Source organism: Nipponia nippon, unplaced genomic scaffold (genome assembly GCF_047370975.1).
Source record: "Nipponia nippon isolate SJK-2023a ecotype South Korea unplaced genomic scaffold, ASM4737097v1 scaffold_25, whole genome shotgun sequence".
NCBI lineage: Eukaryota > Metazoa > Chordata > Aves > Pelecaniformes > Threskiornithidae > Nipponia > Nipponia nippon.
Window position 1 is genome coordinate 3,751,974 of NW_028262342.1, and position 27,235 is coordinate 3,779,208.

Here is a 27,235-nt window from a genome sequence, read left to right on the forward strand (position 1 = left end):
GAATGGGCCAGGGAGCAGGCATTTCAGGAGATGCTGCCCAGTCCCAGTACAGCTGGGTGGGAAGGGCAGATTCCTGCAAGGCTCCCCGCAGGCTGGGGGGTTTCGGAGCTCAGGGTCACCCATCCCAAAGCCTCCCTAAATAACACATCAGATGACACTGTTCCAGTTCAACCACTGGCCAGAGCTTTTCTGCAGCTCCAGAAGAACACGGCCTGCGTTTCTAGTTGGTGAGCATCCTTCGGCATCTTCAGAGGTAGATGAACCCAGGAGAGCGTGCTCCCCTGCTCCCCTCCGTACCTCACCCCAGTCCTCGGCACGGCCCCGGCCCCGCTGTCGGAGCACTCGGCAGAGCTCTGCTGGCGCCCTGCTGCTGCCGTCTCCCCTTGCAGCCAGGCCGGCCGCTTGCTTGGCGTGGCTGCGCGCACTGCCTGTCCCTGTTTTCTAACCCGATGGGACGTTCGGAGTGACAACGTGGCTGGTGCTGCTGACTTTTCAAATTGCACAAAAGGGAATTTTACACTTTGGCAAACTGCCTACCTGAATTCTGGAGGAGTGAAAAAGGAGGAAACAAGTTTTGACTAGTAACATTTAAGGTGACACTATCAATCACTGCCAAACTTTGACAACTCCAGTTAATTTTTGCTCAGAATGATAAAATACTCCACTGCTGAAGAAAATAACAGGGAGTTTCATGCAGGGCTATTTTTCTTCTTGTTTTTCTTTCTATTTAGAAGAAAAATTATGTTAAATCTGCAGCGTTTTTAATCAAACACAGACAAGGGAAATTGAACTATGCACAAGCAAGCCTATGTTTTCAATTGGCTTTTGTTACTTTCACTTAAAAGTTTACGGTTCAGATTATTTTTATTCCTAACAAAAAATCCAAAACATTTCAAGAGAAATCAATATTTGTGAGCATAGTCCTTTAGTCTGTCTTTGAAGAAAGAGGAGTCTGAAATAGAATAGAATTATTCAGCCAGCTCTAGACTCAGAACACTTCCCTGGAGGCGTAGATCTGGCAGCATGTAGGTGAATTTGATTTCTTACTCAGAAAATTATCTATGTGTTATTAATATTAACACATGCTTAGAGGAACAAATGGATAAGATATTCTAAAATACAGATAAAGATGGATCCCACAGCCTGAACTCCTGGCACTCGAAGTGAACAGGGCCCAGCCAGCGAGGGGCAGTGAAGAGGAGAGGTGTCAGACAGACAGTTTATGACTTCCAGGTGACCACTTAGGCTGAAGCTCATGGCTACCAGCCACCACTGGAAGGGAGGCTGCATTGCTTCACATCCCGTTTCTGCACTGGAAAGCAGCTTGTGGGTACCTGTGTCTGCGCAATCCTGTAATCACATAGAGAACAAGCAAGCAAAGCCTATGCTGGTCTTCTCGGCAGGAACATCTTCATCAGAGTCCTGCCAGGTTAGCTTTATACTGCCACCCATCTCAGCAACTGCTGTAATGATGGCCAAAGAGTGAAACTGGCTTCTGCTGCAAGTTTAGACTGATCCATAAGCTGCTTTGGAACTTGCAAGAGACATAACCACACGCATGTGACGCAGTGCTAGAAGAGTCCGTACGTCTGTAACGTAGGAATCCGTAAGACAGCCCCTATCCATGAGGCCTGCAGCTCACCAAGAGTTAATCCTCTCAGTCTAAAAGATGCTGCTGTGGCTTCATGGTGGCTGTTCTCAAAGGAAGCGGGATAAAGTCAAGGGATAATTCAGAGCAGGTTCATGGCATTGGTCTTCCATTTGAAAAAAAACTATATAAGAAAGGAAAAAGATTCTTTGATTTGTTTGTCATACACTTAATACAATAAATTTTGTATTGCAGTGGTGTTTAAAACTCACCTTTTTTTTAATAAGGCACTATTAAAAGAAGATAAAACAGTAGCTAGCGTAAGAAAAAGCTATTTGGTTTCACTGCCTTCTGTGACAACCTTTTGCTGTCCTGCACTAAGTAGGTTCGCAGAGGTGCACCTGTATTTCTTGGGGGTTTATTATTTATTTTTATTTTCTGCTATACAGAGTCATGAAACGAGGGGAAAAAAGTTATTTCAAGGCTTCCAAAAAAATCAAAATTTATTCATAGAAAAGAAAGAAGAAGGAACACAGTTATGAGCAAGGAATGCTGAAGTCATCTAGCTTGTAATAAAGTCTACAGCTAACTAGCCACAGGTGCTCCTTACATCCCAGGAGCAAATGAGAGTATGATTGACAGGGATACGATAATGGTTCTGCAACCACAATACAGTCTTTCTGGAGTACAGGTTTGCACCTGCTCAAAGTCAAGGCACTAATATTTATTTCAACAAGACCATTAAAAAGGAGCGGGGGATGGAGAAGAAATCAGAGTACCTAAACCAAGGTAGAATAAAGCACACCCACGCCAAACGACAGTCTTCTGCATTGCAGAGGAAACACCCCAGCTTTGGTTAGCAGAGCCTGGCACAGGTTCTGGGTACAATCTCCCAATTTTTCATGGTATATAATGTTCAGACTGTGCCTCTGCTGCAGCATAAACCTGTTTCTACTGGCTAGGTTGCCTGATGTGATCTAAAATCAGAGTGGATTTCAGAGGCATATATAGCATCTATGGCCAGATTTACAAAATTACTTAGGTGCATAAAGATGCAAATAGCATTAAGCCTGCACCAGTGCTTCCGTGATCCCTCTTATGAGCCCAATTAACTTGGTAAATCTAACCATACGTCAATTCTAATTTTGCTCACAAGTCAGGTGGGCCTGTGGGTGAGAACATACCCACCCGAAGTCAGGCAATGCAAGGCTGAAAGGACAAACTCAGGCACTACGTGCGTGCTGCAAATGACAGCATTGAAATACACATCTACAAGTCTTCAATTCACCCCGATTCCGCTTTGCTTAGCCTTAAAGGCTGCGCAGTCTGCACTACAAATACGCTTTTCCCGGTTCCTCAGCATCGGAGCTCACGCGCTCTAAGAGAGGTGCAGAAACTTGTGCTGCCTTCCCACCCCGTGACACGGTTTTACAATATTTGCAACGTTATTTGTGATTTTATTGGAGGACAATAAAGAAAACTCCTTTCAAATCTTTCTGATCTCAGTAATATCCTGTACAGACCAAGTCATCCTTCAAGGACCAGTTCCACATGTGAATTTCCAGATTGCCTTTCAACCCATTATTACAAGGATTTGTCCCTTACGTTTCCAGGACTTGAGTAACCTGCACTGAAATAGTTTCTGCAGAGCTTATAAGTACTCTCTGCAACACGACCACTTTGATGCTCGTGTAATTCTTCCTATCCTGAAGTATGTCTTCCGTTTACAATGCATGCCTGATGCAAGTGAATTCTCAATTCCTTTCACATGTCACTGCCTGATGAGAAATGCCACGTTATTGGATCACTTTCCCTCGGAAGGGACAGCAGTGTGTATTTAGGTAATATCCAGCCCTTGGACAGCATTTTACATCTGCAGGAAAAGGAAGCATTAATCGGATAGGTCTAAAACCAACTGGAATTCGTATGCAGCTTTCCATTGCCTTGAATGAATTGAGTTTCCGATATCACTGTCTAAAAAATTATATATCTGCGAAATCTTGTTTATTAGGATCCATATTTTATGGATAGCGATAATAGGATGTAGAGAGAAGCGTACAGCTCACATTAATTTTTAGACATGAGATATACCTTTCACTTGTGCCACGTCTCTCATTCCCATAAACCAGACATACTTCATGCACTTCACTATTTGATCATAATTGCTAGACTGTTGAAATAGAACTTTTGATCAGGAAAGGTAATTCTATGCAAATTTACAGAATTATAGCTATTCTTAAATATAAAATATTTCAAACTATTATTTAAAGAAGAGCTTAGGTGCTTAAATATAATTAAAGGAATCAAGTTTCTTAGGAGATGATCAAATTAAAACAGCTTTACTCTTCCAATAAACCAGTCACAAAGCCATTCTATAGGAACTGTGAGAAAGAGGTTGGTTGTGCATCTGTGCGTTACTGTACCCAGTACTGAAGCGCAGCTACCTCCACACGGAGGCAAAACTTCAAATACGATAGCAAGAAAAACACCGCACGAGAACTGCCTCCAGATGGAGAGCATTCACCGTTTTTTTTTTACTGCAAGGGCAACTGAGCACTGGAACAGCACAGAGATCACGGAGCCTCCATCCTTGGAGACGTTGCAAGCCCGATTGCCACAGCCCTGAGCAACCTGCTGCGGGTGACCCTGCTCCGAGCGGGAGCTAGCCCAGCTGGTCTCCAGAGGACCCTGCCAGCCTCAGCCGCTCTGCGATTCTGGGACTTCACCGTATCACCCAGAGCAGACTTCTTCCAAATCTGTCGTCATGAACGTGGTGGAGGGAACTGGCCGGGGTTCCAGTGATCCTGTCCCCCTCTGCTCATCCCCACAGAAAGGCTATCGAAACTTTACGGACGACCCAGGCATTGCGCGGCCTTCCTCTCAGAAAGCTTTTGGAGTGTGAATCAATGACATACACAGCTTCCAGTGCATCTTCTGACCAGTACAGAGATGCCTGGCATGTGTAATACTCCACTACAACTTACTCCTTTTTCTTCTCCTCCCTTCAACTCCTTTGAAACTTCTTCCAACTTCAAGTTCAACTTTTCCAGAATCTGAGGCTTTCAAAAAGCCAATTCTTAAAAAGCTAATTAATTCCCCATAGGCACTTTTTTTTTTTGACTCAGTAAATATTTCTGAGATTGCTTTTTGTATAATCAGTGTTAGCAGCTCATTAAAATGCACAGTATGTGTATCATTTTGGATGTGACATGGCTCAGCATGGACGCTCAAGCTGCTTAAAAAGACAGAAAAGAAAAAGACAAGGATAAAATGAAAGCAAAAACCCAGCATCTCCTTTAAGCTGACACCACAGTTAAGAATTTAAGACAGGGCAGGGAGCCTTCAACCCTGCTATTAGGTGGAAAGTCTAATTGCTCAATGCACTAACTGCCCTCTCCAGCCTGTATGTTTTCTGAAAAGATTTCTTTTACAGAGAGCTTTAAGGTGCTAAAAAAAATGGATTCTGCTATCAGGTAACTGTATAAGGTTTTCACTCCGAGTAATATGAGGATTCTTCTTGAATTAATAATGAATGAAGTAATTTAAAAAGCCTTTAGTGTATGCAGCCAGAAATACATAATGCCTTAATCTGGGACATTTTATTTTCCATTAAAACAAACACTTTTTTAAAAAGCATGTGTTATTGAGAAGCACTCTATTGCTAACACACCAGATGCTTGTATCAGATGATAGTCAGATGGACAATAATACTCAGGACTTTTTCCTCATGTTTCCTGAGTATTGTTGATGTTTGATGGCTGTAGAAAACACAAAAGTTAAAAATATTACTTTAGGTCACAATGAGAAAACCCAAGATGAAAGGCTCACTCAGTAGTGGGTGGCTGCAAAACTGCCGTTCCACTTGAATTGGCCTTATTTCAGTTGGTGTGTGCTCTATATTGCATAAAATACACCTCTGTTCATTTACAGACAAATTATCATGACTGACGTACCAGTAAAATGACAATAATGCTAAATCATAAACTAATTAGTAACTGTGTGTACAGTAACTTCTTTAAGCATGTTATAATCACAAGCAGTTCGGCAAGGCACCTCTAAGCATCAGAGCTGACACTGCAGACTTCCCCTTGCCTGCATGCAGAGAGCAGCCCTACAGCTGAGGTTAATTGAAATTAAATAAATAAATAAGCAAAAAGATCAGATCACAGTGCCTCATGACAAGTCACACGCGTGCCACAGCTCTATGGTTTAAGGGCCAAAGAGTCACCGTGGGTGGTGACTGCCCCGTACCACTGCAAGGGCTAATTCTTATAAATGGATTTGAGTCTTAGTGCCTACATTAGAATTTAAACTAAATCAAATATTGACCGAGGAAGAACTTGCTGTCAGGTTCAAGGTGAAAAGCTTCAATTACCAAGGAAGCAGGAGTCCTTGAAAGTAACACCACACTTTCACCTTCACGGGGAAAAAAACCGCCTACGATATGGAGATAAACAGCAAGGGGTGGACTTTTTGTCAGAAAAGAAAGAATCAAATGGATTTTTTTTGTTCATGCATGACAATAAATCCCCACCGTTATGGTAAACCAGCGAACTTTTCCTCAACCGGTAATGGTGAGTTGAATGGCTAAACAGCAACTTCTTGTGAACGTATGTGCATTTTTCTGTTCTGCTAACAGACCCGCTTCAAGCAAGAGACTGCTCTAGAGACCCGCACAGGCCCCCGACGCTGCCGTTACCATGAGCCTATGAACTGGCAGCCTAGGTATAGGGGGGAAAAAAAAAAAAACAAACTCACAACTTTCCTGGTTCAGGGACCTGAGAACCTTTGCAGTTTTCCAAACGTAAGCGTAGGAAATGGATTCTGACTCTTTCCTTTTTGGGCTCTTCATTATTCTGCAACTTGCTCTGCGACACACACAGTTCCAGTGTGGGATCAATATTGCTGGAGGGTTTGAGGTGCATCAAAATGTAGCAGTTGCTCTTCACTTGAAATTCTCTAGCGTGGAGAATTTCAGAATAGCATGAAATTACTACCACCACCCGTTGGTCCTGGAGTCCATTGAAAGGTTTCCTCTTTACAGCCATCTTCTGCTCAGAAAAATAACAGCCCGGATAACATCTTTGGAGTTTCCTGCTAAGTCTTCTCAATAAATTTCAAATCAAAGATAACTTTGTCAATTGGAGAAAGATCTGTCTAAACAAAAATGCTCTTAAGTTCAGCAGGCTAACATAAAAAAATTTAAAAAAAAAAAAAATCTAAGAAAGCTTTTTCTGCTACATCTATCACTACCGAAACAGAGATTTGAGGATCAAAAACTTAGATGAGTACATAGCTGCTTGGTGATGCATGAAGCAAAAGAAAACGGAGATCACTGTTTGCTAGATATATCAGCTTTGCAAGAACTAAAAGGAATAGAGCTTCCTCTGAAAAGCTGAATGAATAAACATTAGGAATAAAAGACAGTAAGGTGCGCAGGTTAAGACTGGAGGTATTTTCTGCAGAGTGAAATTCGGCTTTTCTCATATTAATTCTATACTGAAGTCAACTCCTCTTTTTCTCTGAATAACTGTTAAATCAACAGTTTAAATTTTCCTTTTTTTTGTGAAAAACTAGTTAATACTTTATTAAGTGGTCATGGAGAAACCAAAGATATCATTAAAAAAAAAGAAAACATCTACTTTTCTTTAGTGAGATGTGTATGACACGGTAAACTGCTATTTCTGTTAAGCAGTAGACATTTACCCTGCACGTCATTTCTGAGCTCTATAGACCAATGGGGTGTCCCAGATTTCAGTCCCTACTTTTGTTACCTGCTCCTGTGAGGGTGACAGCCAAGGCTCAAGGCAGACGGTCCTCATCTGCCATTCAGGGAGAGCAAACAGAAGGTCTCCGACACTATCTCTAAAAATGCATTTGCTGGCAGAGCTGAAACGCAAGCAATTCTCCATTCAGAGAAATGTAATTTCTAGCAGTAGTTTCAGGGAAAGGGAGAGGAATGATGGGTATCAGCTTGGGTTTGCCAAATGCAAAGAACAAACATTCATCTTAGTACCATTTCAAAAAAATATTTGAACAAGCATGTTAGCATCTTTTCAGTGAACAGGAATTAAGTATGTGCTTAACATTAAGCAAGGGCTGAACAATGTACCGAACCGGGACCACTGTGTTAACTGGTACAGGTTCCCCGTTTGCTTTGAATAATCCCTGTCAGCTACAACGAAGAAAGATTTCTAGCAGCTGGCACACATCTGCAAATGATGAAGAGCAAAGAAATCACTGACTGAAAGTCTCAGATGTGGTGCAAGTTTTGCAGAGGCGATGAAATTACAGAACCTGAGTCAGGTGGGTGACAGCATTAGTGTGGAAAGGATTATTACCGTGAAAGGTATTAATAGAGGATATGCAAAGAGGCTCTCCTCTCAGCACTCCTGTGACTGAAGCAGAAGATAAAGTTGCTTATGTTCCCGTGAAGAAAACCATTCCCCTCCTGCTGTGGCTCCAGTCCAGCCCGCAGGACTTTAGGAAGCGACACTGATGGTCGTCCCATCCCTCAAACCAAAAGAGGTTTGCAAACGCACAGGTCTCCTCGCAGGAAGGAAGGTGCTCGCACTCCCGTTGTAATCCCTTTTTCAAAGGTCTCTAATAATATTTCTTCGCCTGCTCCTTTTAATGAATGGTAATAGAGGACACTTGATTAGAAGCCTTTCATCATTTTAGGACTAGGGGCTTTAGCTTTCTGACCTACTTTCCTTGCCAATGAAATTCCATTTTTAGCTTCAACTCAAGGTCTGCATGTTACCCAAATTCAGACCATCTGTTTTAACTGCCTACAGGCTGAGAAGTTGATCCAAGCCAGAAAGAATAAATGGAACCAGTGTGTGCATATATTAAAGTATTCTCAACCCTCAGTGTATTAAATAACCTACTCAGTTTATTCCTGAGTCTACATAAACATTCCTGTTTCTTTGGGCAGTGCCTGCTGTTGTTGTAAGGAATATTTATGCTACCAGCTGCTCTCAGAGACCTTCAGCTAGGTCACCTTTCTTGTACAAGTACAGGAACAAGCAGGCTACAACCGACCCCAAGTCCATCTAATCCCTTGATTTGGCTTTGGTGAGGGTTGGCACGGGCTACCCAGAAGAAGTACAGACCCCCCCTCAGCAAGTCATTAGGGAATAACCTACCTCTCTTTCTAATTCTCACTGTTAGAGAAGCAACAGAACTTGCATCTCCTCAGTGATCCTTTTTCATCGTGGGGGCTGTAACTTCACGGTCTTGGAGTTAATGAAAAGACAGCTGACCAGCCCTTTCGTGAATCTCTAGCAAATTCCCCCCAGTTTCTTGAAACAGTGAGTTCCAATGAGATAACTTCTTGCACCGTACAGAAATCCGTCTCAGTTTTAAACATCCTATCTTCCCATTTCACTGCACGTTCACTCCTGTTAGTATGAGAAAAGGGCCTAACGGCATCAGACCTTTCTTCAGGATTGCAGATACATCTCTCAGTCCTTTTATTACACAAAACTCAGTAACAAATATGAATTTATAAACCAGAACAAAATCAACAGGCAACATTACCTGGAGAATCCCTACTAAATAACTGCTGACCACAGCTTTATGAAAAATCAAAATGAATCTGAGTACTGAAGATAAGCTTCTGCTGCTAGCACTGATATGCATCTACAGCACTCATCCCTCGCAGCTTGGCTGACGGATGTAATTTCAGCAGAATATCGAGGGAGGATGAGAGCATCCATAAAAACATTAACAAATAAAATATGCCAGGGGAAAAGAAAACAGCAGTGTAAACCCAAGCCAGATATTGCAGAAGTTGAATACCCAACTGTGGAGCTGCCCAGGTCAAAACAAGGCAGAAAATAAGTATATTTAATGTAAAAGAATACTAGCATGAAATAGCCTCTGTACTTCCCCGGACACAGCTGATTTGCCATTCAAGCCTGTCATTTGACAGCCTGTTTATAGCTTCTCTTGCTTCAAAGCCATCACGGCTCTGTTTACAGCACGCTCTTTAAGGAGGCACCACAAGCCTCCTCACATGTCAGGTTTCTCAGGCATTCAGCAGTGCAGCCCGTTCCTTCTAGGATTAATATATTTAAAAAGCTGACATTAACATACCAGATTGTCTTTATGGACATGGATTACCGAGTCTGTGTCTGCAAAACACTTTCAAAAAACTTCTCCTGTATTTTCAAAATATCATGCCAGCATTAACTAAGTAACCCTCACAACACTTGTCCAGGACAGCTCTGAAAATATTTTGATCTCCCGTACAGACATGGAAAAAAAATCACACAGAAAGCGGACCTGTCTTCCCTGCGGCCACAAAACAAGCCCATGACAAAGCCAGCTTTCAGGCTCCAGGAGCGCTCTATCGTTGGTTGTGTCGCACGTCGGCAGTCAATCCACCAGACGGTATCACTGCCTCAGCAGCTCCAGAGCCCTCCTCCCACCTTCCCAGCACACAGGAATTTCATACGTCCCATGTGAAAGTCTGTATGCCTCTGCTGAACACGGCAACAGCATCTTTGCGTACCTGGAGGTATGAATACGTGATGGGATAAAACCCAACCGGGCAAGAGAATGGCACACGTGAGCAGCAGCTAGCTGTGCTCCGGAGAGCTGTGCTTTTTGATGGGGTAATTCCAGCAAGGCAGATGAAACAGCTAATGTGGCAGAGGAACCGTGAATTAAACCCTAAACAAAAGATCTAACTATCCCCAGCCCCCGTACCAAAGCTGTTAATTCCCTGTTCCGTCGTCATGTGCAAAAGCAAGAAAGGAATGAGTAATATTTGCTTTTGTTTTCATTGTATCATTGGAAGTGACATGATCATTATTTCACTGAAGGTTCAAAGCAGCATTAGCATGATTACTTTGGACTTGTACCTATTAAATGGAGGGACATGAGCTCCTCTGAGCTGTCAAATGCAACACGGGCAGTCTTGCAATGCAACTGAAACATTCTAGCTGAATTTTAGACTTTTTTTTCCTCCTTTGTGCAAGTCAAAACATTGCATAGCGATTTACTTACAGTATAAAAAAGGATCTCTTGCACCTGGAAAGCTACATGCTAATTCCATGCTTTATTCTATCTCCTTCACGCAAAAGGCTTTCAAAATCATATTCTATTGTATGGTACATAATGTTATTATTCCGTCCTTATTGTCCTAAAAGCAGAAGCTTACAGGCTGGAGTGAAATCTTCTTTTGACTCTACTGTGCCGGGCAAAAGGTTAGAGAGATAAAGAAGCTCTCAAAGAGCTGTTAATGCCAGTATGAGGCAGAAATACTCAATCATTTTGAAGCAGCATTGTTTCTGTTTCCATCCTCCATGAGATATTTCAGCTTTCGTACATAGGCTGTGTGCGAAAACCACAAGGTTTTGCACTGCTAGGCAGGAAATGTCCCTTGACCACTTAAACGTAGCGACCAGAAAAAACACAGTCCTCTTCTGACCATTTGACCCAGGAGCCAGCTGTCCCCACGTTCTTGTGTTGGCTCTGCGACCTTGACCACACCATCCGGGGGTGCAGGAGCACGCGCCGGGGCTCCCCGCGCCTGCTGCTCTGCCCTCCCTGGAGCCAGCCCTGGGGAAGAGGAGGGGCGTTGGACCTGAGGCTCTGTCCAAAGACAGGTCTTTTACTGCTAAGAAAGAAGGTGTTGGGATACAGGTTTATCAATTTTCAGTTGCGCTCATCTCCTCTGCATCTAGAGAAACCAATGGAGACAATAGCTGTACAATAATGGTAATGTATGAACCATAAACCCCTCCCCAGGTGCATGCCTTATACCGACTGAAAAGCTGGCACGTAAAAAGGCTGCTGGGAAAGAGCATCCTCTGAAAAGCTGTTTCCCTGTCCCCACAGAGTTGTTATTGCTGTAGCACCTTCCGATGTCCCTATACCATAGGATCTTCCAGCTTTTTGACTACAATTCCCTATTTGTAGGGCTGCGAATGTTGCACAGAGAGAGAGGATCATCAGAGATGCTGCTGAGAGTCTATTTTTAGAGTCATTTGATGAGCTGTTCAGCACCTTATTTATTGCTGTCTCCAGCTGGAGGAGCCAAGAACTGTCCAGACACCTCTACCGCTAAAACCAGAACTTGGAAGCAGTGACCTCTATTTGACAACATTTTCTGTACTGACAGAGAGAAAAACAACAGCACATTATGCTGTCAAGGCTAATAGCTGCTAATTAGGGTGGGTGACATACGACCCCTTTTATATTCAAAGGACACAGAAGTCACAGTACAAATTAAAAAAAAAAAAAATGTTGAAATTCTGCATTCAGTGTCTTTCCCAGTCTAAAGAGTGACCACTGAAAAGTAATTTCCTATTTTGGTTTTTTCCTGATTTGTTTAAAGGCTTTACTTGAACTTTACATTATCTGTACAGTGCGTAGGAGTCTCAGTGTTCACAGCGTTTCCTTGGTAGGAAATGGGGCTTTGAAGGGACACCGGGAGAAGAAAAGGGGACAAACCGAAGCTGTGCCATTGGAAACATGGGATACATGCGTAGAGGCTCACCGTCAGCGTGCAGAGCGCCGACGGGACTGCGGCAGCAAGGGCAGCTCCTCCCGACGGCCGCGCGCCTTCGCACGCCCCAGGGCTCGCCTGGCAGCAGGCGTACCTCGCCAGCACAGCCAGTAAGCAGAGCAATGAATTCAGTAACTGAAAACTGGCTGTATCTGTTGCCATCTAACCAGATTCCTGGCAAAATAAGTAGAAAATGTGTTCATCTCTAGGCATGTTCCACATCTAACCTAGCCGATGCTCAGCATTTATCGCTGGACAAGCCTGGAACCACACACAGGCTGTGTTTACTCCAGATTTCTGTACAACTGCCTTGCATTATTAATATTTGTAACACAGTAGTGCTTAGGGGTCACTGCTGGGTGTTGAGTATATCCAGGACACAGGGCAGCTCCTGCTCTGAAGAACCTCGCACCTACTTAACCAAGCAGGCAAAGAATAAGTAACCAGTTGCCATTTCATAAACGGGGAACTGAGGTACAGAAAGCTGAAATGATTTACTAGAGGTCACGGTAGAGTCTACTGAATTTGCAGTCTCTCGTTGTTTTATTACAGGCTCAAACATCCCGTTAGACCCTCTGAATGTTAATCATTACCTAGTTCTTCTATCTTCTTGCTGCTTTAATGAGATTATTGACGAATTACTTAAAATGCACTTTCTGTAGAAGAAATTTTTTAGGTGACAAGTTGCCTTTTACTAATGAGAAAGTTGAGTTCTCTCATTCCAGTCTGGGGAACAGAAGTTTTGGGTTTAAAATGTCCAATTAGTACTAACTGAAATCCAATATTTGAGATTATTTGGCACTGTATCTGTTATAAATATGCCATGGGGCCATTAGTACCTCGTGATACCATCAGGACAAAAATAGTCACGCCAGCAATTAATATTGCAGTAGCTGCATATGTCAATATAGGATTAGAACAATTGCAACTTTATAGGTTCATTCCAAACCCCATCGTCGTCAAAGGGAGGCCTCTCATTAAGTGCAAGGGGATCCAGAACAAGCTCTGCTGAAGCATAGCTGGGTTTTACTCTGATCAAAAAGCCATGACATTTCCAAACATCAGCATCACTCACATTGCGGGTCAGCCCAGTAAAGCCAGAGAACGCGGCTGGAAGCGCACGACGTGCCATGCAAACCCAGACGGACAAATCCAGCAGCATTCTCTCCGCAGATAACTCTGCAGTAGATCCAGGAGTCGGGGCTACACGTTTTAGGACTTGTTCCTATGCAGCCTGCTCCAGCTAGCGCAAAATTTCCCATCAGGGTCTCTCTCACAATAGTTTTGCAAATGGAGTTCTACATCTCCCCACCAAAATCCTCCATGCTCCAAGACAGTTTGATCTTTCCTGATGGTGTTTTAAAGCACCTTCTCTGAAGTCCGAAGTAACGAGGTAACTCTCAGTCTGCGTGTAAGAACAAAACTCTACAAGACAGACTGTGAGCCAGACGCTTATTATTACACTTTCTACGAATGCACAAAAGGGCTTTCTCTCAGTGCTCCGGGTCACCAAGATCATGTTTGAGGCATATGATTAATTTTCACCCTTATTGTGTTAAGGGGTGGCAGGAGAAAAGTAAGAAAGATATTTTTTTTTTTAGAACAGTGTTAAATGAGGCAGAAGACCTTGTCACTTAGCAAGAGCTTTTAAACTATCTTTGCATGAAGCAGCAGCTAAAAAGTTAATAGACATAAATAGCATTTTATTGATTTGAGGTATTCTGAGGGGTTTTAATGCAGGTGAAGGCAGGAAAAGGATTCTGCTTGGAATAATTAAACCTTAGCTAGTGAAGCCTGAAGCATTTACACACCCACCCCACCCCCCCAAAAAAAACCCCAAACCCCAAAAACCTGAAAACGCCAAAGAAAAGCTGTCACTTAGCCCGAAACTAAGCCTTTCCTGGGACACAAGCGAGTGTGATAGCCCAGCGATGGTAATCTTTTACCCAGCTGCTTGGCCGCACTGCCCAGCCACTGAGCCTAGCAGGCGAGCGTGTGAGAGACCCCCAGGAGCAAGCAGTTAATGTAAAATGAGTTCTGCTTCTATGCAGAGACCCTCCTACCAAACGAGTTCTTGGATGGGGGACAGAAGTTCGGCTGATAAAAAGGTGTTTTGAAACATTTGGTTTTCCTCTTGGACGTAAATTATTCTTAACAGAACTCTATTTCCATAAAAGCTCTTTGTTAGTCATATGCAGACCTCAAAGGTAAAAATAAAGCCTCAACTGTAAATCGTTTTGCTTTTCAATATTTGCTGCAGCAAACACCAGAACATACCAAGGAAGAGCACAGAAATCCCAAACACCATCTGATAGCAACTACGGGCCTCTCCAGACTTCAAGCACCCTGAAAAAAGGGATGTCTTCTTTAGGCCCAGATTTTAATGTTAGCATCCTTTCCCTGTCTGCTGCAAAACTTCAGCAGGTTGCAGTGCCTAGGACCGCTCTTCTACTCCAGGGTGTAGCCAGGTCACGTAAACCTGCTTGTAGCGGGATTTCACCAAGTACAATGTGTCCTCCTGAGTCACAGAGGTACTTTGGGAATTCCTGTACCCCGCTGGTTTGTACACACTCATTTCAGTATCAGAGATTTTTTTTTTTTTAAATCTGTTGTTATTTGGCTGCTTGCTTTTCCCTTTCCTCTAGATGAAAATTACATCAATGAATATTAATATACATTTGCATGCAAGCATGTAATAAATGGCTCGCTGAAACAAGGCCTGTAAATTCAGTCAGTGGCTGTGCTAATCATGTTCCTATCACACTCCAGGGGCATTAGCTACAAATGAGCTTTTTGTTACATGATCAGAACACGCTGCAATCCACATCCAGCTTTCTGGATGGGTTTTTATTTGCCTATCAACCATTTGCAGAAGAAAGCACTGAAGTCACTTCTAGAGGGCAAACTGCAGGGGTGGAGCAGCCTCCTTATGGAGTTTACCACCGCATCTGCTGAACGCAGGGCACATTTGCATTGCCAACATCTGGTGCTTGCTGGGTATCAGAAGTTGTGCTGCGAGATGGGGGGATTGTGAGTGATGGCGCAGTCGGTCAGAATTAAGAGATGCGATCACCTGGGATGCAACATGGGGATTGTGCTGGGCTAAACTGTAAATCAGAACTCAAAATCCCCATTACCTTCGCTGTAACGCAGCATTCAGTGCACCAGCGCAGTCAATCACAGGCCCGAGTCCCAGAGCAGTTTCAGTACTGAATGTTCCCTGAGAGAATAACAGTTGTGCTCCTTCTTATGGCACTGGAGAGCAGGCATAAGGCAAAGCACGCTGGTTTTCTTTGCAGGACAGTATTGAAGCTTAAGCTTAAAGTACAAAAGTGCTGCAGAAAGCTTTTGCCATATGCAAAGTAAAAACAAACAGCAAATAAGCACTCAACAGAGTAGTGATTTCTGTCACGTGGAATCTACAGAACCTAAACCAGCATCGTCTTCCACCTCTGTCAAATGGATTATTCCATCTCAATTCTGCTGGTATTGTTTAACATACAAAATACAATCGTTAATGAAGATTGCTGGGTCAAACCCAGTGCAGAGGCTTGTCTGCATATTTTTCAGCTGGTCTCATATTCCTGACAATTCACCCTTTACTGAATCCAGACTTTGAATGAACCCCAAATTTCTGACTGTACAGATGGCAAGGAAACTGCTGGGTTTTGAAACAGAAGTGTAAATCAGTCCTCATTTGCACCTGGCTACAAGGGAATGAAAATACATGAACCTGTTCACAAGGAGACATACAGTTTTCAGTTTGTTAGAGCTCATCTACACGGAGAGGTAGGTACTAAGTGAGCGAGGGTGTGAATTTAACGTGCTTAGCAGCTGCCTGAACTGGCACAGCTAGTCTGCAACAAGAGCGCCTTTCTTTGGCTTCGCTTAATTCATTGCCAAAGCGCGGTGCACTTGTCACCTCCAGGATGGCAGCACCACATGAATTGTTGCTTGCACGGTGGATTTCTAAGCTTTAGTGTCCAGCCTGGACGCTCACATTGCTGCACACTCGGGGAACCTGAAAAGGCTTTTGGTGCCGTTGCACTTGTCTGAAGGAGGGGCTTCCCCTTTCTTTTTTTCCCCCTGTAGTTATGGTGACATGGTGCCCAAGACAATTGCTGGGAAGATATTTGGCTCCATTTGCTCCCTGAGCGGGGTGCTGGTCATTGCTCTGCCGGTTCCAGTCATTGTTTCCAACTTCAGCCGAATTTACCACCAGAACCAGAGAGCCGACAAGCGGAGAGCGCAGAAGGTAAGCCGTCCCGCGCGGCCGCTTCCTCCGAAAGCCCAGCAGCCGCCAGGAAACCTCAGCCCCTGCTTGTCACCACGGGGCTCGTGAGACACCCGTGACAGGGCTGAGCATTGCAGAGGGCAGCCTGCACGCACCCCTGCAGCCACCTACACGCGTGTGGGCTTACCTTCGCACACAGGTACAACTCCCTATACCCGTACAGACACAAGCTAGTTCATTGCCCACACGGTGTACTCGCGTATTTTGACTATCAGCACCAATGGGGCTTTTATTGCTCACCTTTGCTACGTACCAGTCCAAAATAAATATATAAATATACACATAAATGCTTAAATCATTAACAGGAGCTGTTTATCTTTCTGGCTGCTTGGTTCCTGTCCTCTCTCTGCCCTGAAGTTTTGAAAACACCCCTCCAGAAACACATACTTAGCAGTACACATATCCCCTCAAAGCTGCAGACTATACCATAGACACTGGGAATACCTAAAAGCCCCTGGAAATGTCAGGGGATTACTGAATATTCCAAAATCCGAACAGTTTTTACCAGCATAAGCTTACTGATTCACTGAGAAAGTATAACAGATTTATTATATCTCTATTTCAGTCTGCTAAATTACACCAAAACCAGAATCAGGTTTTTACAACAACTGCAAACTAAAGGTCTGGGTTTTTTTTCTCCCTATGGAATGCTCTCTGCCAGAAATTCAAGACTCAGGGGACCTGATGGAGAATAGTAGTAGAAAGATGTGCTATTTCTGCTTCAGGCAAGCATCTGGGCCGTGCCTACTTCTTGCATCTCCGGGAGCTGACAGCAGAGAGCCGAGATACAAGACCTACAAAACCACAAAATTTGGCAGTCAAAACACAGAAGGAGAGTAGCAGAGAGACAGAATCACGCAGGAATGAGCTGCAGGCTCCATAAGTCATTGCTGGGTTTTACACATACCTGCATTAGGTTTGGCATTGTACATGTGAAACATCAAACCGCAAGAATTTTGGGAGGTTTTTGAGGTTGTTTATCTGATTAGTCATACAACATAATATAGATAAAAATATCTAAAGATATCATACTGGAAGTCCACTTGGTACCACACACTGTTCAGTCAGCAGCCGGACAGTGGGAAACCAGTATGGATCATTACATTCCTTTAATGAATTTAAATGATTTGCAGAGTGGGTTGCCTCATGTGAGGCTGCACCCAGGCATAAGGTACCGGGGTTTAACTTGCGACAGGAACACGCTGGGTGTCCGTGCACGGGAAGGACCGGAGCACTCGGGTACGGGTTTGCTGAGGGGACAGTGCGCAATGGCCCATTTAAAGAATTGAAGACTTTGAGAGAAACCACTTATTCTACTGAAATGGCACATAAACACAGCGAGAGACAGAATCTCTGTTACAGAATAGCCTAGGCAGCAGATAAGTAGGCAAGACAAATAAACAAACAAGATTTGTGCATAACCATGGATCCCAATACAAAGAAGCTCCAGAACTGACTCCAGGTCTGTGCTTTCGGATGAGGCTGTCCTTCTCTCCAGGCAGTGTACCAAAGTTTCTCGTTCTGATTCACCTTTTCCTTTATTCGTTGGACCGTGATCCACTTGGTGACAAGGAAATGTACCACCACCTTTGATACCGATATGATTGATTGCAGCTTTTATGAGGTTTGTTGTATTGACACACAGAGTGTATAATTTCCCCCCATTTGAATTTCTAATTCTCTTGATACTGGATGAATTTCTGGGCTAAGAAAGTTTTCTCAAGTCAGAAGTGTGAGTAATTTTCACATGATCATCACTGCATGAATACTAAAGAGAAGGAAGGAGACAGAAGCACATTAATGACAGTCTCTCTGGAGATGATCAGGACGCACATAGGATCTGCTTTGATAGCATACTTGTTCCAGCATCATCCTCCTGTGAATTGAATCCCTCAGGAACAGAAGAGTTTTAGTAACAGTTAAAACTCTGTCCCTGTCTAGTTAAAGATACAAAGACATTTGCATGGCTTTTTCAAGAAGGCTGGAGAAAGCTCTTTGCACTCTCTCAGCCCTTGAATATGAAGGGCCCACCAGCAGAAGCTCCTTATAAGCAGAGATTAGAAGGCACAGCTTTGAAGAAATAACACAGATGTCTCTCCTAAGTTTCTAGCGTGCTAAATACAGTATTTTTCTCTTTTAATTGAAGAGTAAATAATGTGTAGGGTATGTATTAGTATAATTGCTTTAGAAGTTCTATTTAGTTCAAGAATCAATTTTATAATGTACAAGTAGGTTTCAAGATTAGGCTATAGATCATATTTATTTATATTTTATGAACTCAGACTGAAGATTGCCAATGAGAAATAACAAAGGCAAAAGTACTGTATGAGTGTCAAATTGGCTGGATGTGACATCCGCAGATTTGGAGGTCGGGGTGTGAGCAAACCTGGGCCCTCCAGCACGGTGGGGTTTCTGAGGGGCTGCGCTCCAGAAGACAGGGAAATGCAGCACAGCCCCGATGTTCCTCTGGGTTATGGTGTGCTCAGGCTTAACTTTGTCTCTTAACTGTTGATGAGGCACTGGTCTAGCAGGAAGAGGTATTTAAATAGCATGAATAAAATACCGGAAGGTGGCTGTTACTCATTAGCATCTATTCTTCAACTAACCAAGGAGAAATCTTCCTTAAAAAAAAAAAACAAAAAAAAAACCCCAAAAAACAAAAAAACACCCAAAAAATCCAAACTACCAGTGATTTAATCACCTTGAAGATAAATTCTTCTTTGCCAAAACTGCACTGCAAGAGAATTAATTACAAGGAGATCTGGCAATCTTAATGTATTGTGCTGTGTCATCAAATTTTGTCCTCTGGCATGCTGCAAGGACCAGGTCAATCTGAGTGGAAGACGAATTGATCATTTCTGACAAGGTTCATTTTGGTAAAATTGTTTGGTTTTTTTTCCCCCCCCAAAGACTTTTTTTTTTTTCTCCTTTTTGACTGATGTGCTAAGAATAGACCTTCCTGACTTTGAAACGAAGCTGTTCTTTAGTGAATGTCACAGCCTTTGGTTTTAAAAGAGAATTTGACACTTAAAAGGCTTGACAATAGAACGACTTTGTAATTCAGATAATGCTGGAGTCTCTCCCTTGCTGTGTTCAGTTTGCAGCATAGATGCAATGTGAAGAAGGAGGAGACAAGTATCTGGCGCTGGTTTGAGGACTACACCTCCCACTTTTCAACCCTAGAAAGAGAAAGCAGAGGCAGCTACTAACAGCTACTGAAATGCTGCTCCTTTAGCAGCAGTAGAAAAAGTAAAACATTCATTGTTCAGAAGTTAGAGACCGAGTGAATACAGCCCCAAGCCACAACATTATTCCCACCAGAGCAGGGCAGTAGAGAAATGCACGGCTGAAAGACTGCCACATAACACAGTAGCAAAAAGAAGAGATGTGGCTTTTAGACTCAGTGCAACAAAGATCCCAGAAGTGCAGATTGCTCTCCCAAGGTTTACAGGAATGCTGGAGAACCAATACTAAAATCAAAGGTGCTGCCTTTGCACAAACAATAACAACAAAAAAAAAAAAAAAAGGAAGAAAGAAGGAGAAGAAAACACTAGATCTCAGTGAAAATAATCCTAGAAAGGTGTTTTTCAAAGTGTCATGGGAGTCTTTGCTGGGCCTTAATCTCCCAGGTCCAATGACACTTGTCTTTGTCCAGCTTTAAAATAATCAACTCGGGTCCCTCAGCTAGAAAGATTGTGCTAAGTGCAGCCAAGTTAGTTTGTTCTGTTTGGGTTTCTGTTCCTGGAATGATGCTTCAGAGGAGACAACTGGAGATCCCTTCGATACCTCCCCAAACTGCTCCAATACAGTCCAACTAATTCCAGCATTCCCATTCCCTGGGGAATCAGGAGCTGGCGATAAACTGCACAGGAGCTCTCAGAAACGTGAGTTTGCTTCCATGGGCCAATGACTGACCCATAGCAATGTGCACTAGCAGCTTTTTGCTAAGAAAAAATGGTAAGACACAAAAAACCACTGTAACGAGGGCAATACAGCATTACAGGTTAAGCCTATGTGGTTGTCAGCCCCAACTCCCTGCACACGTAAACATACGTGCCAATGAAGACGCTAAGTTCTCACAGGCATATTTAAAGCAGTTTTGACCAGCCTCAGAAGGCACATGGAAGTAGAGGGGCAGCTGAAGTGTTTGGAAATAGCAACAACAGCCTAAAGCAAACTGGTCTTTAGACCAGCCCCCTTAGGGCTAAAACTTAGCCAACTGCGTTGTTCTAGATCTTCTCAGTTTGGAGGAAAACAAATGTTCAGAAAGGGGCCTCTTACACAATGAAGTATGCCTCCTCACATTTGCACAACAGAGGAGGGAGAAACGTAAACGTTCAGATGCTGTGAAAAAAACCACCCTGCTTAAAGCACATTTATCGTTTAATGGTTAGATTTGCTAAATGAGCCAAGATGCTGAAATGGCTCATAATCTTGGAGGGATTAGCATGGTTTTAGTGGTGCATTTCACAGGGGCTAAACTGAAACTGTCGTCTACGAATCTAAAACTTTGGTCATCAGAGTGCTTGGTTTCAGGTCTGCAGTAAATGCTTTTGAGGAGTACAGCTTCTTAGTCTGTTCACTTCATTTCATTTATTATCTGGTGGCCTTTCAGTCTATGAGAACAAGCAGTGTACTGGAAAAGCCTTGAAATACACTTCTCATTTCATCCTCTAGCCTATAAGTTTCCAGGAAAGAACCAAACACCCAGATTTAGGCAAGGAAAGGACTACCCAGGCCAAAATCATTTTGCAGAGCCACTCTCACATAAAACTATAATATAGAACTGAAAACTGTAACACAGGCTATCAAAGAGTAGATGGTATAAATTAGGTGAAGCAGAGAAGCGGGCCCATTGCCGGGTGGATGAATTAAAGCATTCAATCACAGAGCCAATATCAGCAGAAGAAAGGAATGAAGGGGCAAGGGACAAGCCATATCTTTTCAGATGGAAGTCGATGAGAGGAAGTAGATGGAGGAAGGTTATTCCAGACAGCAAGAGCTACTCGTGAGATGGTTGCACACAGGCAGCTATGACTCTGCAGACTGATGAAGAGGTAACTATGGAGATGCTTAGAAGGGGCTCAAGCCAAAAGGAAGGAAGAGTAAGGACACAAACGTCTTTCTGATTGTTCCAGAAGAGGCATATTAGAAACAGCCTGTTCCAGACCCAGCCGTCACTCCCAGAGGCACGGAAAACAGGACTGCAGTCAGCAGAGCAGACGAAGAGGGAAGATGGTGATGAAAAGAATGCTTAATACTAGATTTATGTCATCATCATACCCATGAGAAAGACAGCCCACACACCTGTCAATAATGAGGCCATTATAATAATTGATTTGCTACAAAGCAGGGGAGTCAGCTTTGAAATGTTCTGTTTTTCAGCTGACACCCTAGATTTTGGAGGTGGGTTAGTGAACTTCAGAGCGTGGAACAGAACGGCCAGAAAAAGCGACTCGAGCAAAGCTGTGAGCTGTCTAAGGAGAGCTCAGCGACAGAACATGACTCAGTTCCCAGCAGGGGATGGGGTTGGGAACTTAAGGAGAGAGAGAAGCAATAAGGTTAAAACTGAAGCTGGCTGACATTTAAAAAACATGGTTTTTTCAACCACAATGAATCTGTGTGGAGTATGTTTTTGTTGTTTGATATTTAACAGTTTTTGACAGGGGAAAAAAAGCTTTTTTTTATTTTTTAAAAAAAGAGATCTCATTTTTGCTGGGGTAGGTACCTCTTTCTCTTCCTTTTCTGTTTCCTGTTTGGTGTTTGTCACATCCCCTCATACAGTTCAGGGGGAAAAAAGACAAATAAACAAACCAACCAGGAATCCGTCCTCTTTTCTTTCATATTGTCCAGGAAAGCAAAATGGCATTTTCCATCAGTCCAGCTAGTTCAAATTCTGTGGGTCCCAAATTACATAAAAGAACTTGATGTCTCCTCTGAAAGGAAGGATTGAAATCGGTGAGCTAGAGATTATAGGTTCAGCCTCCAAAGCAAGCCCATATATCTAAATATTAAGCCTGTTGTCAATAGTGGCCCGATGCCCAGATGAAATAATTTCCACGCATATCCAGAAGCCACTCTACATTTGTTTCATGCCTTGAGGCCCATTCATGTCACATCTCAGTCACACCCAGATAACAGCCTGCAATCCGTAAGAACCTGACTAACCCATCCTCAGTCTCTCCCTGGTCGTCTCAGCAGGAGGGTGTCCCCTTTCCCCACCTGTTGGAAGTCCGGGTTGTGCGTGGCAGCCTCTGTCCAGATGGCTCCATTATGTAGCACAGTTGGTAGGATTTGTAATGGCTGATGTTGCCCGCTTCATCCCAGATGTCTAAATAAACGCAAGCTGAAATCGCCTTGTCAAGGAGACCTGCATGCAAAATGTTCAGCCAAAAAAATGTTGGGAAGCCCTGTCCTACTTTGGAACTGGGTTTAGTGATCAGATTCTTTGCTGTTGCCTTTATTAACTAGTTATTTTACCACTCTGCTTAAGTAATGCAGAATCGAGTGGGCTGGGTGCAGTTTAGCTCCCATGCAGTTCCCAGCCTACATACTGAATACAGCTCAAACACCCCTGCGCCAACTACAGTATATGGTTATGTCTAGATTAATGGATATGGGTATATCCACTGGGCCAGGAAAAAAGATAACTAAAAGTGGGTGTAAATGGTCGTAAAGCTTATTGCAGTTACTAATTTGTACCAGGACAGTGATAAGCAGATGAAGAACAACATTTGTTGCTGACACATGCGGTGCTGGGTTGGCAATACAGGTCTGAGAGTCCTCTAATCACGTCAGATGGATGGAAATGCTCTGCAGCCTACCAGCACATCTCTCAAGGGCCACTGCAGAATTTGCCTGCTTACACACTGCCAGATGTCTTACACAGCCCAACTTGAGAAGTCCTAGAATCTCATTACTCCACTCCTCCCACTCCACCCAGCAGCAGTGGTCTGCAAAGTCTGACTCAGAACAAGCCTTTGTTGTTTGAAGGTCATGAAAATCCCATCAAACAGTAACTGCCGATAACTTCAGCATCGCATCAGGCTCTAAACCAGCACAAGGCAGGCACGAGCTGCTGTCCTCTTTTGTCTCCCCACTACAGCCAGTCTCACTGTTTTGACAAACTGATGCTGCAGCAGCATCACCCTTTCATACCTTCCTCTCTGCGACTCAGGTTTTTTCATGCATAAAACTGGGATAAATCCACTTCTTTTCCTGGCTCGGTGGATTCTTGCAGAGTTAGTTCCTGAACATGTACAAGGTTATAAGGTGAAACTATTTTATAGTAATAGTATTCATACCCAGGATTTTAATTTTAAATTTATCTATCTGAGCTTTTGCACTAGCAATTCTTGCTGACTCACCAAACAAGGCAACAGAAATGGCAGCATGTGCTTTCCTGACCAGTCACGGGTAGCAAGCAGAGCAACAGTAAATGCTGGCAGAGAATGGTTCATGAGCAGGCAAGGGACTCAAGAGCACGCATAGAACTTACGGATAATTTTCAAAAAAAATCTATAGGGGGAAATCATAGTCTGCCTGCGAGTACGGTGCAGGAAGAAAGAGAGGTTCAATCCACCAGACAAATTGCTCCAGAGGAAGTAGTTTCTCATCTCTCCTCTTTGTCGCGGTATTGCAGAACTCTTCTGTTTACTATGCAGGCTGCCGCCTGACGGTAATTCCAGCCACCTGCTCTCCATGTAAGTGCAGCCATTTAGAGTGAACTCAGCATTAACTCCAAACAAATACAATAATAAAGAGCAATTCTACACATTGTCCACAAGCTCCGGCCAGGCGCCAGTGCATTTCTGTCCACATATGAAGCATCAGCTTCATTAGTGATTGAGTCAGGACAATTAGGAGCCATTCTAGTAGGAACGTGTGCGGCGATGCTGGAATGCATAAACAAGGGCCAGAGCAGCACGTAGCCAAGACAACTCCGCAGCTTTCTGCTGACAACCCGGGAGCGCTCCAGCGCCCAGGACAGCATGCCAGGCAGGCTTCTCCCTCCCCATCTGCCAAACCAAGGCATGCAGCCAACGTGTTGTGGCTGTCAGAGTAAGGACGTGAGCTGAGGCACACATTCTTCTAAAAGCCTTCACTTATCAAATAGGACCACGGGATGGGTTTGTGATGGATTTTTTCCCCAGAAGCCTAATGCAAGAGATTTATCGCCAGAGGCCCCACGAGCAAGAAGAACTAGGAGCAGCTTCAGAAAGCAAACTAATTGCACCGCACAGCAACTTTACTGTCACCTGATGACTTCTGAGCAATTTTTGTTCGCCAGCAAGCAACGCGTCTCTCAATTAATGCTGAAAGCTTGTAGCACAGAGAAGTGGGATGGAGCACAGCTCCTGGCTGTACCCCGCCTGGAGCAACAGCGTTGCCTACGCTGATGCTTAACTGCCCTTGCTGCCAGTGGGTACCTGCCTGTCCGAGACAACACGTGCTCGCTGCCAGCGAGCAGGCAACGAGGCAGGACAACAGCCCCACCGTCATCTCTTCCCCTTGGGCTTCATTCCACAGGGGAGAACGAAGGGCACGAGTTTTACAAATTTGCTTATATTTTCTTGAGTTACAAAGGTTTTGTGGTCATTGTCCCCATTCCCCCGGCCATGTTTTCACCATCTTCCTGGGAAAGGTGTGAGCAGCGCTACATGAAGCTATTACCTTCATTTTCTGTAGCTAACCACAGGCCTCCACACCATTAATCGTGTTCATGTATCATGTCTAGTACGTTGGCATGTGACACTAGATCAAATTCTGTTAATTTCTCCATCCCCTGAATACTTTATAACTATTAATTAGGGGTGTAAGCTGTGTGAAAGATGTTATAAAAGTGAGATCTGGAAACACAGACAGACAGATAAATCACAGGCAGACAGATGCTCATCACACTTTGCTTTCAGTGAAACACAGGACCTTATTTTATAATAATGGAGAACAGCAATTTCTCTATTAATGATGCAGAAAAGCATGAGGCTCTTTTCTTGAGAAGATGTTTATTAAGTAATATGTTTCTAGACAAATCCTGACACTCTAATTTACACCCCATAATACTTCACTTCTAACAAACTATACCAAATTCCCACTGCAATTGGTACGGCACTTCTTTGACCACACATCTCTGGAGCGATTTTGAGCCAAGCTCTAAAATCTGTTACAGCATTAAGAGTACAAAAAGTGTACGTAGGAATTTCTTTTATTATTATTTCAAGAGGCAAACTTAAGAAGTGACGAGAGCTAGCTTTGTCAGTCAGCTGGACTCGTAGCGTGGGAACCTCAGCATAGAGGAAGCTTTGAATTTCAGCCAAGATGCAGTAACTGTGTATAACATATTTCAGGCAAGGAAAAACCGTCTATAGAGATCAAGATCTGACTGTTACCCTTACTGGGTGGATGGACAGATTGATAACTAAAAAAAGGTATTAGAAATCAGCAGGGCAGCTACAGAGGATAAAAATACGAAGGGGCCTCCAAAAAAGATAACTTATTTAATGTAAAGCAAAGGAATAAAGTGAGAATTGTCAAACTCTACAAAAAGTGAAGCTTATTCTATTCTTTTCCATAGAATGCAGCAAACGCCAGAAAGGGAGTGGTCTATGTGAAAAGAAAACGTCAATACAATGACAACAGAGTAAAATTGGCAACAAATACATGCAGGCTGGAAATCAGGAGAAATGTTCTAAATAGAAGAATGACGTTCTAAAATAAATGCCCAGTAGGAGTAAGAGCTTCACTAAGTTTAAGCCAGAGCTTGTTAAGTTCAAGATGAAAATGTACAAAAGGAATTTTGCAATAGGAGGGCACCAGCCTCACTGCTCCAGGGGCTTCCCGACCGTCCTGCATTTCTCTCTGCAAGTTTTGCATATTACGACACTTTTTTCAAAGTTCTGTGTTTAATCAGCCAGGATATCTATGACTAGTAGAGAAGCGAGATCCATTAAACGCCATATTCTGTGCATTGTTCTATAAATAGATCGAACATCGTGTTCTTCAGTGTTGGAAAAGATTAAACGATATAGTGCATTTGAAATGATGTTCTGTTGCTTTAATGGTGCCAAGGGTAAGGTAGGATTAAAAGAAGAGCCACAGAGGAGGGGAGGGGAATCTTTCATCTCTGGAAAGTAATGAAGAGGCCCAAAATAAGATCAAGGTCTGACTGTAAGTGGTTCTATCAAATTATATAGGAATATAATGAGTTCTACACTATCTAATTTCCATATGCAGCTCTACAACATCTCCCCCAAAGCAAAAATGACAGAATATTTAAACTTGGCTCAAAAGCTGTTTAATGTAAAGATTTGAGAGGAAGAAAAGTCCAAATGTGCATACTTTGTTTCTTAGGAAAAAAAGGCTAAAATGACAGAAAGATGATCCGCAGAAACGAACTTTTCTAACACTGCTGTAATTCCGCTGCCTGCCTATTACAATAGCCAGATGGAACCATGGCTAGCAGAATAAAAAACTAGTACTTATTATATGGGCCATTTGCTTTTTAAACAGCCATTATTTCACTCAGCGTTCAAACACATGTAATAACCCTGAGTCCTAATTTGGCAGTCCAGCCCGTTTCCAGGCTTTGTTAAAGATGGCATATCAGCTTCCCAGAGCCATAAGTAGGACAGATGATCAGTGTTGCCTGATTATATTGAGGAAAGCACTCCACAGACAGTAGATTCATTTAATTTCTTGTCCGCTATTATTTTTGAATGCTTTTTTAAAAGTGAAGAATTTTCCTTTTTCTGCTTGGCAAGGAAAAACTACCACAATAAGCCGGGGAGCTAAGCTATTTTCCACCAGATGAAGGTTACATCCATTCCCTTTCCAA

General features: G+C 43.2%; 1 protein-coding gene across 6 annotated transcripts in view; it reads left to right on the forward strand.

Annotated features, from left to right (window-relative positions):
- The window catches only part of KCND3 (potassium voltage-gated channel subfamily D member 3), a 134,747-nt gene that overhangs the window by 81,297 nt on the left and 26,215 nt on the right, over positions 1-27,235 (forward strand). For all 6 annotated transcript variants that reach the window (XM_087761934.1, XM_087761938.1, XM_087761939.1 and 3 more), the window contains exon 3: positions 16,200-16,362. In XM_087761934.1, the coding sequence (XP_087618060.1) occupies positions 16,200-16,362 (163 nt within the window). The remainder of the gene's footprint in view (positions 1-16,199; positions 16,363-27,235) is intronic.